The 14,420-nt window shown below is 38.6% G+C and overlaps 1 protein-coding gene across 8 annotated transcripts in view; it reads left to right on the forward strand.

Annotated features, from left to right (window-relative positions):
* GRAMD4 (GRAM domain containing 4) overlaps positions 1 to 14,420 on the forward strand; it is an 81,145-nt gene that overhangs the window by 17,836 nt on the left and 48,889 nt on the right. For 6 of the 8 annotated variants that reach the window (XM_062582688.1, XM_062582669.1, XM_062582702.1 and 3 more), the window contains one exon: positions 6,894 to 7,104. In XM_062582688.1, coding sequence (XP_062438672.1) covers positions 6,894 to 7,104 — 211 coding nt within the window. Of the gene's footprint in view, positions 1 to 6,893; positions 7,105 to 13,318; positions 13,404 to 14,420 lie in introns of those variants that run through there. The other 2 variants (XM_062582720.1, XM_062582727.1) reach the window with 2 other exon arrangements.

Genomic DNA, 14,420 nt, shown 5'->3' on the forward strand with positions numbered 1-14,420 from the left:
GTGTGGCCCTCTTAACCGTCGAAAGCAGACAACAGGTTTTCTTCTCAGAAACCACTTTATGCTTAAAAGCCTTAGAAAGGATTGTTTGTGGTGTGAGGATGTCAGGAGCGGAAACATATGGCCACGGCATATCTGAATCGTGCATTTTGAGGAAACGATGCTGTCGCCCTATACAGAGAACTTAAAGTACTGCATAAACTTGAGTGATGCAGGTCTTGACTGAGAGATGTGTGTGCGCCGTGGAAACGGGTGTAGTTTATGAAGGGGCTGTGTTGAGGGAAGTCTGTCCCGTCTGCACGCTTTCTGAAACCAGCCTTAATGCCAGTCTTTCCGACTGGTATCTTTCTTGACAGATACCAACTTTTATTTGCACAAAACCAGTTCCTATTGTTTAAGAAGAGAAGTTGGAAGTAAAATTTGTATGTTGTGTGTGTGTATATATATCTATATATCTATATATATATTTATAGCTGTGAGCTTTCTGGAGAGCAAATTGGGAGCACTGTGTGCCTGCAGAAAGAAAAAAAAATGAGCAGATGAGGAGCTGTCAAGTGCAGTCAGTTGATCTTTATCTAGTTAAAGTTTTTAAAATATTAATAAGTACAAAATGTTCAGACAATGACTTGAGATAAGATTCTATCTATTAGAAAGGGAGAGGGGAAAAATTTCAGTGTTGCTGGTGGAAAACTTAGTGGAGAACACTAATATAGAGTTGGCCTTTGAATCTGTTGTGGGTTTAGATGTACTCAGCAAAGTATCCAGGATATTGTTTGGTTAGACATACCCAGAAAAAAAAACACAACAAGCTTTGTTTTTAGGACTTTAACTATCAGCCAATATGTGGATGGACTGAATGTATTTAGTATTCCTCCTTTCACATCAACCCTTTCAAAATAATATGCAGGAACATTTGAATGCAGGAGTAATGAATACTTAACGTAATCCTGATGCTTTCCATGTCCTCAGTTTGCATTTCACTCCTTCATAACAACAGACTGAAACATTCCTGATGCTGAGCAGTGTGTGTATATGTTTGTATGCATGCAATCTTGCTTTTTTGACTACTAAGAATTCTTGTTGTGGAATTCTGCAAAGAGATATTTTGAGATTAAAAGGAGAATGTGAAGGAAAATGGGATGTAAAGATGAGAATTAAGAGTATGCTGGATTTTTGTCCACTCTGATGTTTTCCTCAGCTTTCTGAAATACTTTTAGCAAAAGGAACATGTGTGCTTTGAAGGCTATTTTGTGATGTGGAGGTCTTGTGTGGGCTTTTTGACCTATCATGAAATTCATCCCTGATGTTTCAGTGTTTTTTTTTGTTTTGTTTTGTTTTGTTTTTTCCGCTCCCCAAACTCCAGATGAATGTTTGCTGAAGAGACACTATTAGGCTTTGTGTAGTGGATTTGCTTTTTTAATAGCTAATAGAAACTGAATTGCATAGTGTTGTGCAGCAGAGATCCTTGCTCTGATGAAGTGCACATTGGAATTTAGTTGTTGACTCTCTGCCAGGTCTACCGGATCATGTACTTTGGTTCAGTATATTCTAGTGTCAAAAGTAACTGTGAGGAAAGCAAGACAAAAATCTATAACCTACTTGTAGAGTACTCTACTAAGGGATGAGTCAAGGCAAATTTCAGACAGCAGTGGTATGGAAAGTGCTATCTTTCCCTGTGTTTTCTCCTCCCTTCCCCTCCATCCCAGCCTCTCCCATGTTCCTGCAATAGCAGGATTTGTCTGCCTCCTTCTTCCTAAGGAGGCTTTTGGAGCTGGTGCTCACTCTGGGTCTGAATAGATCTGAAAGACTGTGGCAGGAGCAGTGCTATTAAGGGCTGGGGGGTTCTCCGCAGTGACAGCCCTGTAATGGATCCGCTCCCGGGCTGTGTAGGGCAGGCTGACTCCTGTCATTCCCGAACAGCTGGCTGTCTCCTTGCAGAAAGCCTCTCTGTAAACACAAGCAGAAAAGCTGTTTGAAATCTCCGTATGCTTTTTACGCAGAAGTTAGGGAAAAGCTGAACTTCTTTCATTAGGAGATGTTTGGGATGTGTGCACACAGTGTTCTTGGGGTTTGAGTCTTTATGTTATCACTTTAAACTGTGTGTCTGATAGTTATTTTGGGGTTGAGGGTTTTTATGAGGTCCAAATAAAGTCATCTCTTCTCTGGCTCTCTGTGAAAGCATAGAACTTCTCTGTAAAAGGCATAAAACTTCAGCCTCAAAGATTTTGCTTTAGCAACTAAATGACAATTAAAAATAATCTTTAGAGATTACTGTTGCTTCCCTCCCCTCCCAGTGGAAAATATAGATCTTCTTTTTCACTTTTTATGCCCTGTATACGTAAGCTGTTGTCTTGTGTATTACTTGATGGTTTGAGACTTCAGTATACCTTTGACACGCTGCATTTTTATCTGCCTGATCTGATCTCTGCTACTGCCATGGTAGAAATACAAGCGACCTGCTTAAAAACCTGGCTGCCTGAATAGCCTTGTTTGTAAGCATGTTAATATAAGATTATCCCTACTATATGATTATATGATTGGATCTTCTAGCATTACGAGATCTGGTTGAGGTGTAGCTGAGTTGGACTTAGGTTTGCAGAGTTGGTGGCTGTCCTAATGCTGTGCTGTATCTCACTTTGCATTATAGAAGTGAACGTGGAAAAAAAAATCTCTAGACTCTTGCATTAATAGCACAAGATTTATATGCAGAAATAATCTGAATTAGGGAGAATGGATTTGATTTTACTTTGTTCAAATTAATTAAAAATATGATACCACTCTTATACGTAGCTTCTTCGTTATGCAGTAGTGAGGAGAATTATTGGCACATGTCTGACTGTCATGAAGTGAGAGTATGTGTTTAGAACACAGTTAAAATAATTATATTTTTGTCTGTTTATAATTAGTTTTAAAGAAGAGGGAGAAGCAGGCCTGTGTTTTCACTTTTGAGTTTTACATATACAAAAGTGACCATATGTCACTTCTGATTTTGCAGGTAGGGGAAGTTCCTAGAAAGAGCATGAAAGCAGTAGTTGAGTCAGAAGGTGGATGGCTAGTTGGGAGAAGGTGAGGGGATGAAGTAGTTGTGAGGGTGAAGCCAGGCTTTTGGTATTTGGTTACTGTTTCTTTCAATAAGTCTGTTTTTCTTTGTTTTATTTAAAAAAAAACATTTACCTATTTCAAGCTTATCTAATTTAGACTGAAGTCATTTGAAATGCAAAATCTCTGAGAAGTTCTGTTCATAATGAACATTAAGCTGTTGAAAGTGATTCTATATTTGCTGTTTAAATAAGCAGTAGATAGTTGCAGGAATAAGGTGCTAATGTAAAAGCAACCTCTCTTAGAAGGCTCATTTAACTTGAGGCCAAATGAGTTTCTAGAGGAGCTTGTTGGCAAGTCTGCTTTTTGCTTAGATAAATCTAATGTAGCCATAAGTAGTCTTAAAGTAGTCTGGAAGCCTGGTACACGCAAACAGTTCTTAGACAAAATATGTTTATACATTTACAGTTTTTAAATTACAAATGAGCAAATACTGCTATACAGTGGCTTCCTGTGCTTCCACCGAACATGATTCTTAGTTTCCTCTTTTAATGGTCAACCCACTCAGCGATGCTTTAAAGAAGACTAATGGCTAGGATGATATTTCTCTTGCTAGCCTCTACTTGACAGAATTTAAGATGATTGAGAAGAATAATCTGTTAATAATTTAAAGCAAGGATTGTTTTTGTTTTATTAAAGAGTGAATGGTAGCACTTAAATGTAGGAGTATTTGTAGAATATTTTTGCAAAAAAAAAAAAAAAAAAAAAGAAGAAAGAAAAACATAGTGTAAAGGTGTTTAGACTCAGGGATGGATCTATTGGCCAGGTTATTCTGTGACTAGATCTAAAATGCATGAACCATCCTAGGAGGAGAATAGAGCCGATTGCTTCCTATCCCTCATGCTGTCCCAACACTAGTCTATCCTTATTATTTTTTATGCGACTGTATCATTAAGTGATAGCATAAATACTGAAAACATAAAAACTAGATGGGTTTGGTTGATAACTGCTTTGTTGTAGATCTGACTGTCATGGTATGTAAAATTGGTTGAACATAGATACAGATCTGTGCTCTTGGAGGGAGCACACTATAACTGTGCCAGTACTTATCAGAGGCTTAAACTTCCCTGATAGCATTTGTTCTCTAGTTGCTATTAATAGTAGGGCCTAGAGATATTTCTGGATGTGATAGCTGACAAGTTTCTTCATCGAATAGTCAATGAATGAGCAAGAAGTGTTTCTATTTTAAACTTAGATTTGACAAGTAATAGAACTTTAAAGAAAAGCAGTTCATAGAAAATAACCTTGATGTGAGTTATCACAAGTGGCTCTTTAAGGGAAGGAATAAATGCAGGCCTACAATTTTAAGGATCTCTGATAAAGGAAGAGAACTCTTTCTCCCCTCTTTTTTTTTTTTTTTTTTTTTTTTTTCCCACAGCTGCACTGTCGGGTGTTTGTATTAGTTTGATTGCTATGTTTAAGCTAAAGGTGCTAATAAATTTTGGCCGAGGAGTAAACTAAGATTTTCAAGGTTTGAACCTGGTGTGAATAGTCACTGCGAAAGTGTTAAGAGTTAGTAGAGAATCTATGAGGAAAGAAGAAAAATTCTGTTGAGATGAGGCTTGTGTTGGAAAGTGAGAATTGCCCAAAGTGCTGTTCCATTCAGTCTTGCAAAGGCTATTGGAGCCAAAGGCAACAGTCACCTTCCTTGCTCTTTATTTATATGCCTGGAGTGACTTGAGCCTAGATCTGTTTGGCTTTTTTTCTTTCTTTACTTTTTCCGTCTAACCTCAGTTCCTGGGATGGTATGCAATGAAGCTAAACGTTGTTTTTAACTAAGAGGAAGGAGCATGTTGACTATGAGGAAAAGAGGATAGTAACAGGAACAAGTGTCTTCAAATAAAATTTTACCACAGTAGAAGTCCATTGGGGAGAGTGGACTCTCGAAATGGATCATGTTTGTATGTGGCTTGCAAAACTTGTCCTGTTAAATTTTTGCTATGAGACTTGGAATTTCATGTCCCTGTTCTTTGCATTCTGAGTTATCAAGTGATATCATGTGACCTAAAGATAGCAAATATTATATAGCTTTATTTAAGAAAGAAGTTGTAATCATCTGAGCAGCTGAAAGTCTTGATTTTCAGTGCTGTCTTAAGACTTAAATATTTTCATTTTTCAATTTTGTTCTAAATATGATTTGGATTTATATAAAGTGATGCCATGCTGATTTGACTTGATAATTTTGATAGTTGACCCATGTAGCACTATATTAAGTGCATTAATGAAGATGCGGGTTAATGGAGAAATTCCAAGGCCCATAGAAGATGGGTGAAGCTATGATTACAACAGACAGTATTGAAGGGAACTTTCTTCAGCTGAGACCAATGGAAGGTCTCAAAGATAAATCTTAAAAGAAGTCTTAGCACTGAAGTTTAAATGTACTGATAAAACTGGTTGCTCTCAATTCAGAGTGGGTCTTAAGAGTTCCTTTGGAAACAAACCAATAGATGGAATATTAAAAATAGGGCAAAATATTTAGAGTTCCAGCCTGCATTTATAGTATAACTACATAGCTGGCAAGCCCCAGTGAATTAATTATTCATGGGATAACTGAGGTGTTGGCTTTGAAAAAGACAAATGCAACTGTAGCATGTATTTGGGTGAAGTTGTTTTGGTAGAATAAGGGAAGGATGTCATTGCAGACATGGGTGTTGAGGCAGTCAGCACAGACTGAAACGGATGATCTCCTGCTAGGAGCTTGCATGGCCTTCTCTTCTTCAAGTAACCTTGACTTGCTTGCTCCTCCCGCAAATTTGAAGCTAAGAGGTGTGCAGTCATTATCTGTGTTCATCAAGGGGGTAGATGTGAGAGGGAAAGGAGCTCTCTGAGCTGAGGAACAGAATTGGCACGAGAAAAAAAATAAATTGAGGCTTGCTTGTTATAAACTGCCAAACTTGCTAGTCAGAGCAGTAACTTTCAGGAAAGGCAGGATCAAGGAACTAAATTTCCTTTAGGATGGAGCTTGTGACCTTTGGTGCATGATGGTGTGTGTGGAGTGTTGAATCAGACTGATTCAGCAGATCTCTTTCAAATTGTAAATGATACAGTGCAGTGTATTGACAAGTAACCACTACATACAATGAGCTTGCTTCTCTGTATATACAAGATTGCCAGCAGTGATAATTTTAAGGATTTTTGGCTGTACATTTGAATATGAATTGTGGTTAACTTCAGTGGGTTTTTTTTTTAATTGTTGATGGGTTCTTCCATTTAGGTCTATCTGGTAGTTTTCTTCAGTAAATCCTTGTTACGTTCAGTTTGTGTAACTGCTTCAGTTAAGGAATATGGTGGTATGATAGCTACACTGTTCTTTCCCTTGTTCTGCTTTTTTTTTCAGGGGATTTGATGATCAGTTGTGGTGCTTAATGGACTTTGATGTCTGATTAGAAGTATCAGACAAGTTGAAGAAGCGAGTGGACTTACCAGCAGAACCTTTTTGTGTGTTTGTTTAAAGTGACCTGTTACAAACTGATTTTTTTTTTTTTTGAGAGCGTGGAGTTGTTAGCTTGTGCTCATTCTAATTTAAAAATAGCCATGAGATGTTAGAGAGAGGCAATAATTGCTATCAGGCAGGAGTGAGGGCAGAGATCATTGTAAATTATCAGCTACTGGAAAACAAACCATATATCTGTTGCACTGTGATAAAAGCCTTTTAAAAAGCTAAGCTGCAGCATGTTTTTCCTCTTGTGATGGGAAGGGTCTTGAAAAATGATTAAAAGCAAATTTGTGATTAGAATGCGTGCGTTTTGGTTTATTGCAAGCTATCTAAAGTATTCTTAATATCTTGCTTCTTGCAGAGACTCCAACCGTCATGTTAAGGTAAAGCAGAAAAGCTCAGTGCTGAACATGCTAAAGAAGTTGGACAAAATAAGGTTCAGAGGTCACAAGAGAGATGAGTTCCTTGATTTAGCAGAGTCTCCAAATGCGTCAGACACTGAATGTGGAGATGAAATTCCAGTGAAAATACCTCGCACATCACCCCGAGACAATGAAGAGCTAAGAGACCCTGTAAGTACTTGGTTTTGACTGTCATTGCAGTGTATTATATAGTTGTCAGATGGAAAAATAACAAAAGTTAATAGCTCTTTGAAGGTCCTTGTGTTTTGGATTTAACACAGGGTTATGGATTAGTGATAAAGCTAGTAAACAGGGTTTCATTTTGTGGAAAGATCAAAATCCCTTAATGTTAGCTTTCCCTGTCCCTGCTATTGCTTTTAGATGCTGTAGGTTGATGGGTCAGTTAACCTGAGTTTGGGCTTCTGAATGGTGTCTATTTTTTGTTTTGTTACACTACTAACAAACAAGTCTGAAGCTTGTTAGCAAAATGAAATGCTTCTAGATGCTTTTTAGTCAGAAAAACTCAGATGCCACTGGCTGGAACTGCAGGAGATAGCAGCGTTTTGGGAATAAAAGTTTTGATGCCTTCATTAGAGCCTGAAGGGTTGCGCTGTCTTGTTCTTTGCTGCAGTGTTGTATCCAGTAACACTTCCATGTTATAGTGCGGGTTTAACCCCGTACAGGAGCTCAGCAAGACTCTTCAGTTACTAAAACCTCTTGGTGCTTATTAGCAGAAGCATCTAACTGGAACTGTCTTTTTAAAAAAAAAGTGTATTAGGAAATGCTAAATATTGGTGCAGTTCTGCTTTAACCATTCGAAAATGGCTGTGGATCCTTAAGCTTGGACTGCTGGGTACGATCTACATTACAATATGGCAATTTAACCGTATTCTAGAACGTGGCCTGGAAGTCAGAATTTGCACTCCGAATAGAGCGTACTCACTCTTTGGAAACACACCATACTATTTTTGACCCCAAATATGATTAGGCTGTTATCTGAAGATTGTGCTTCTGGCAGCACAGGACTTGCTCGCTCCTTAGTGATGTTATTCTAAAAGATTAACTGTGTATGCTTTAGGCATCTTCTTTGAGGTTGGTAACCTGTATTCCTTTTCACAGCTATTAGTGGTTTTTTTTAAAAAAAAAAAAAAACTTAAGCTGACTTGTACGGCATCACATATGGTTTAGCTTGTATGCACTTTTTGCCAGAATTTATTTTTTATGATCACAGAACAAGCCAGTGGTAATGAACGAGAATTTTTCTGTTGCAAAAAACCTGTTTTGTATATGTATCTTAAAGCTTCTCTTCAGACAGTCTGTTGTATGTGTTTCCTTTCCTCTTATAATTCCACTGAAGATGTCTGTCCTAAGTTTTATCAAGATGTGTGCATTGTGTGTTCTGAGACTAATCTGTGATTCAGCCATTGCATCACAGTATTTTCTGAGATTTGTCTTAGATAAATAGTGGCTTATGTTCATTAAACTTATGGAATTGTATTAATGTGAGGAGAGTGAGTAATACCCTGTGTATCTAGTCAGAGCAGCCTTGATGGCCAAGCTAAAGGCTATAGTAAGATCTGTCTTGAAGCCTAGATATTACTTTTTTTGTGAGAGAGTAGTAATTATGAGATGGCATGGCTAAAGGTTCTGGGCTCCCCAGTACAAGAGAGACATGGAGCTACTGCAGAGAGTCCAGCGTAGGGCTACAAAGATGATCAGAGGGCTGGAGCACCTGCCCTATGAGGAATGGCTGTGAGAGCTGGGCCTGTTCAGCCTGGGGAAGAGAAGACTGAGGGGGGATCTGATCAATGTGTACAAGTACCTGAAGGGAGGGTGTCAAGGGGACGGGGACAAACTCTTGTCAGTTGTCCCGTGTGACAGGACAAGAGGCAATGGGCAGAAATTGAAGCACAGGAAGTTCTGCCTGACCGTGAGGGGGAATTTCTTCCCTGTGAGAGTGACGGAGCACTGGACCAGGTTCCCCAGAGAGGTTGTGGAGTCTCCTTCTCTGGAGATCTTCGAGGCCCGCCTGGATGCAACCCTGTCTAACATGTTCTAGGTGACCCTGCAGAGTGGGGAGGTTGGACTAGATGATCTCCAGAGGTCCCTTCCAACCTCAACCATTCTGTGAAATTATTACCTGGTAAAGCCTTATTCCTGTGCATCTGTGGTGTTCTCCTCTTTCCTCAAACTATTAGTTCTATGTACCCAGAAAACAATTTGAAGAGAAACACTGCTTTCTGGCTGATTACACAATGTTAAGTAGGCTATCCTGATCTCTCTGTCTGTCTGTCTCTCTCTTTCTCTCTCTCACACACACACAGGCACAGGTGTGTGCGCGCGCGCGTACACACATACTATTTTTAAAAAATCTGAGAGATGGAAAAAAGAGCAACATCAAACTTGTTATTTTGCCCTGCTCATGGTATTACGGAATTCCAAAGCCAGTATGATGCTGGAACAGGGTGGTAATAGCTGCTGTGTTATAGATATTAGAAAAAATAAGCAAACTTGTATGAGTAAGGAGGCCTGAAGTATAAAAGGTAGATTTCAGATGGGAAGTTTCAGGGATTAGCACTTAGCTCTGACAGACATCTGTCAGTATAAGCTCTGCTGCCCATCCATATAATGAAGAGAGAAGCAATATTCTCCTGCCTTGCAGAGGTGCCAAGAGTAAAGAAAGTAATACTTATTTATTTGAGTAAAGAAAGTAATGCTTCTATATTTAAGTAAATATTGATATAGTGGCAGTTTTCTATTGCAATCATATATTTGAGTTGTGCCTGAATTTGTTTTAATTCAATTACTAAAATTCAAATCTGAATTGTTTTTATGGGGTGATTTTCTTTTATAGGATCTGTAAGCCACAAAAGTATACTGTTATGATTGTGTTGTCAAGGATCAGGAGGAAAATCTAGTCTTGTTGATTTTTTTGCTTAATACTTTTAGGGAACTTTTTAAGGCCTGCAAAAACAAATGTGTATTCTAGTCTGTGCATACATCAGAGAGAGATTGCATGTCTTTCACGAATGACTGAGCTATCCTGTTAGCCTTTCACTTATATTTTTCACCCTTTCCCTTAAAAGCTGTGTGCAGAATAGTTTGACTGAAATGGCAAGATTGATGCCTTAGTTCAGAACAGAGGGTAGGGATGCAAAATTTGGGTCCTCGTCTCCTGATCCACACCTAGCATGTGATGCTGCCATCAGCCATTCTCTTCTCAAGCACTTCATCTCTGCATCCTCTACTTCTATACTTTTTAAAAAAAATTTCAGTATAATGTATTATCCATTAGCCACTTAAAGATCTTGATCTATTAAAACTGTACAGCATAGTCATATGAATGAAAGGCCTTTTTTTAGCAGGCAGGGAGACACTGGGTGTATCTCAAGCTTACATAATGTACATTGATTTAAACAATATAAGAATAGAGGGGAGAAGGGTAGCTACTTGCTGTTCCAGCTTCCTGAAGGTGAATGTAGACATTTTGTCTTGTGACACTGGAAATTCATGTCACGTTGCTTGCCCATGACGATTAAGTCCCATTTATTTAGTGTTCTCAGTTTGCTATTCTGTAGATGCAAGGTAGATTGCTTTCTGTTAGATCACAGTTCTTGTTTGTGGCCATACTTTAAAATGCTTTAATATGTTGCTCCTGCAGCGAGGTTTGCTACGATGTCACGTGTTTGCGGAGGAGGAGGAGGTTTCCCTGAAAACCAGTCTTGCTTTGTATTTGCTGGTGCTGGCTTGCCTTGCCTCTTCATAAATTGTGTGTTGTCATTTTGTTTTATGAAATTATGTATGCTTAATTTGAAAAATGATTTGTTTTTATAACAGTGAAAAACAGTACTATGTACAAGCAGTATGAATGAACTCTGTACAAAGAAGACTCAAAGTCTCTTGAGGGAGAGGAGAAAAGAACAAATTTGTGTTTAAAACCATGGAGATCCTGTATTGAGCTGTCAGTGAGATTGCAAATTGAAGCTCTCTTGTACCTGGCATATTGTACTGAAAGCAGTCTAATCTATTTATGCAACTTCCCTGCCTGTATGCCAGGATTAAATCTGAGTTACTGTGATACAGAAAATATTAAATTAATTGATGTTCCTGCACAGCCTGGCTTTTCCTGAAACTTGTCATTTTAAGCCTTTAACAGTACTGTATCAGTGACCTCATTTACAGTCATTTGAAGGTATCAAGCATGATACTAAGACTCTAGTTAAGATATTAAAATATCGAAAAACTAATCCTAGCTATGTTTATTTTTTCTTTCTTTTTTTTCCTTCCTCTCTCTCTCTCTCTCTCTTTTTTTTTTTTTTTTTTTTTTTTATTTGCAAAATACAGCTTTGTTTTCAGAGATTGCCAATATAGGTATGCTTCTCAGAAAAAGCCATTAAGGATTAACTGTTCATGCAGATGCTTTTGTTCTTGAGTTCTTGGGTTGTTTTTTTTCCTTTCCTTAAGCTAGGTAAATGCAGCAGCCATGGTGAATGCTTTTGTAATTTTAAATAAGAAAAACTATCTGGAATTTCAGTTGAGAAGTTTAAAATAACTAGGACCTATATAGAACAAGCTCTTTAGTTTGTCATCAGTCTTCAGGTTTTTTTGTTTTTTTGTTTTTTTCTTTACTCAAATGAATGCATGCAGAGGTTCTTCTTTTAAAATTGTACCTGTTCTCTCTGCTGTGTCACAGCTGCTGTGACTTGTGCTGTCCCCAGGGCTTGGCACGCTGCGTCCTTGCTGCTCCCTCTCCCTTGCTTTTGGGGAAGCATGCTGAGAATGAAACTAGCCCTTGAGGATATTGTTAATAGGCAATGAGGTAGAGTTGGATCAACCAAGTAGAATTGCATCTAGCTGCCAATTCTGCCAACCTATATGTTGTTTTATTTGTCCTAAACCATTTTTTATCAAGTTAACTTTCCAGAGTTTTGGAAAGAGCCTGCAGATGTCAGAAGCTTAATTTTATATATGTGTATATAAATACATATATATATGTATACATATATATAGCTATTTGAAGAAAATAAAAATGTGTGATACACTATGGGCATTCTTCATACAACGTGCGGATTTGTGCTGGAAGGGAGGTGAAGGGAGGGACCCTGTCTGAACAAGAATCTCATCAAGTATGCCAAACCATTATGGTAGGCAAAAAGCGATTAAAATAACCCTTCTTTTTTCTACCAGTGGTGCACCAATATTTGCTGCATTTGAGAATTGCTGCTCTTTAATAGGTTAATTTCCAAGCTGGAAATGATATCTTTACTAAGACTATGTGATGACAGTGGTTTTGGTGTTCAGTGCCCCAAAGAACAACTTTCCAGGGTTTGCAGGATCTTGCAAGATACTGAGAGAGAAGGGGGAAAAAGGAGAAACCTCTTAAGCTGAGAGAAGCTGATGTGGAACTGCAAATACGTTTAAAAACAAATTTGCATGTGGATGTGGTTTTTCAGATCCGGAGCTGGATGTGGCTTGAAGCAGGAACTCTGAACTCTTGATAGTGGTTTAGAGGCAAACTGCTGTCATCAAAAATCTTTCCTTTAACCCTTCTGTCTCTGACTCTTCACATTCAGTTCTCATGGCGTTTTGCTAGCTTACTAGGCATCATGGTCTTGTGCATGTTCTTTGCTAAGTGATAGTGATTGCCAACATTTTAAGAGGGCTCCTAGGTCAAATATTGTCAAAGATAGAGAGGCAGAAGAGAATGAAAAAGTGGAATTTGGTGGAAGCCTTTAAGGCTTTTACTGTGAGTCATACAGAAAGGGCATCTACATAGTATGATTTAGTTAATCTAATCTGAATCCCAGTAATATCCTACAAAAACAGCAGAAGAAAGAAAAATACTACTCACTTAATGCTGGATTTACTGCAAGATTTTTTTTTTTCAACATACGAGTTGAGCTGCGTATGCTTACTTCAGAGGTACTTTTTTCATTCAGAGGTAAGAGGTTGACCTTCAGCAAAGTGTTGGCCTTATTCTTTATCTTTTTAGCCCATTAACACCTCCTGGCAGACCAAAGTATGTTGGTGTGGAGGAAAAAAAAAAAAATCTCCCCCAACAAAACCACCACCTGATTAAATGCCTCTTACATCTCTTTTTTCCCTCTACATGCTCAGTTTTTTAAACACTTAAATGCATTGGATAATGCATTATGGTGTCACTAGTTTTTACTGATTTTTGTAAATTGAATGCTTTATTTTCTGTCAAACTTATATCACTGTGTGCCTCACCTGTATATCTCACTACTCTGGTTGAACTATTTTACTATTAGACAATACTTGCATAATCTCAACCCTAGTCATAAACAGAAGGTATTCTTAGCAAGTAGCCTCATGTTTTAACTTATTTTTTTTTCCTCTCCTAACATAGAAGGTCACTGTAACCTCTCTGGAGTACTGCTGTTACGGACACGTACTGATTTTTAGCCTACCAGCTAATGTCAGACTTCTAGAGTTTAATGCTTTAGCAGGTATGCACATTTGGAAACTTTCAAAAATGAGTCCATATTGGTATGTCTCCAGTTGTTTGTACCTTTTAGTTTTTTCTGCTTCATAAAAATACACAATTCAGATATTCTGGGCTTTACTTAGCTAGTGATTTATTGTCACTGAAGAAGCAAATGCAGAGCTTATTTGTCTTGATGGATTTCTGAAATGTAACCCCTCTTAGGGTGAAATATCTTGAGTAACTTCAGTGAGAGTGAAAATTTAAATATGCTTATATACTTGCTAACCTGTTCTTCCTGTCCTCCCTCATCTCAGTCTCTGTGTTCCTGCCCTCAGCGCTGTGCACAGGGTTGGGAGGACGGGTCTGTCTGGAAAGAAATAGTATGCCAGTGGCAGTGATGTTGAAGTATCTGAACTTGTGGTATCTAACCACTAGCCTGATATGCAAAGCTAGTGAGTGTTCCTGATGGGTATGACATCTCTCTCTTTGACCTGTATGTGATTTATGTATTTATTTATTTATTTTTACAGCGGCGAGGCTTCCTTAGACAGCTCCCTATGAGTCCCTGCATGCTGGGAGCAGAGGTTGCCCCTGTTGGCCCTCTTCTCCGAACGTGGAGCGATCTGACTCCCCGGCAATGGGAGTAGGGGAGGAATGACAGCTTACCCCTGCCTTGGGTGTTTAGTTATCTGTTATATGAAACTCACTTAAATTACAGAAAGTTGTGCTTAACGTCTGGGCAGCAATCTATATTTTTGTAACACTTTGCCTATCTGTAGAGCGGGCTGGAAGGGTGCTGCTGTTCGGCTTCTGCCACACCTTCCTCTTTGGGCTTCTCAAAGCGTCTGACGAGTGCTAACACTAAACCTTGCAGGAGCTCCGTGACTGAGTAAAACATGATCCAGCTTTATAGATAAGAAACTGAGAGGTTAATTGCCAACTCATGCTCATCTAAAAATACACAGCTGACACTCCACTTTTCAGCAGTGGCTTAAGCATTTGTAAACAACACGTCCTACTGCGCTACCTCGGCCAGAAG

Source organism: Rhea pennata, chromosome 1 (genome assembly GCF_028389875.1).
Source record: "Rhea pennata isolate bPtePen1 chromosome 1, bPtePen1.pri, whole genome shotgun sequence".
NCBI lineage: Eukaryota > Metazoa > Chordata > Aves > Rheiformes > Rheidae > Rhea > Rhea pennata.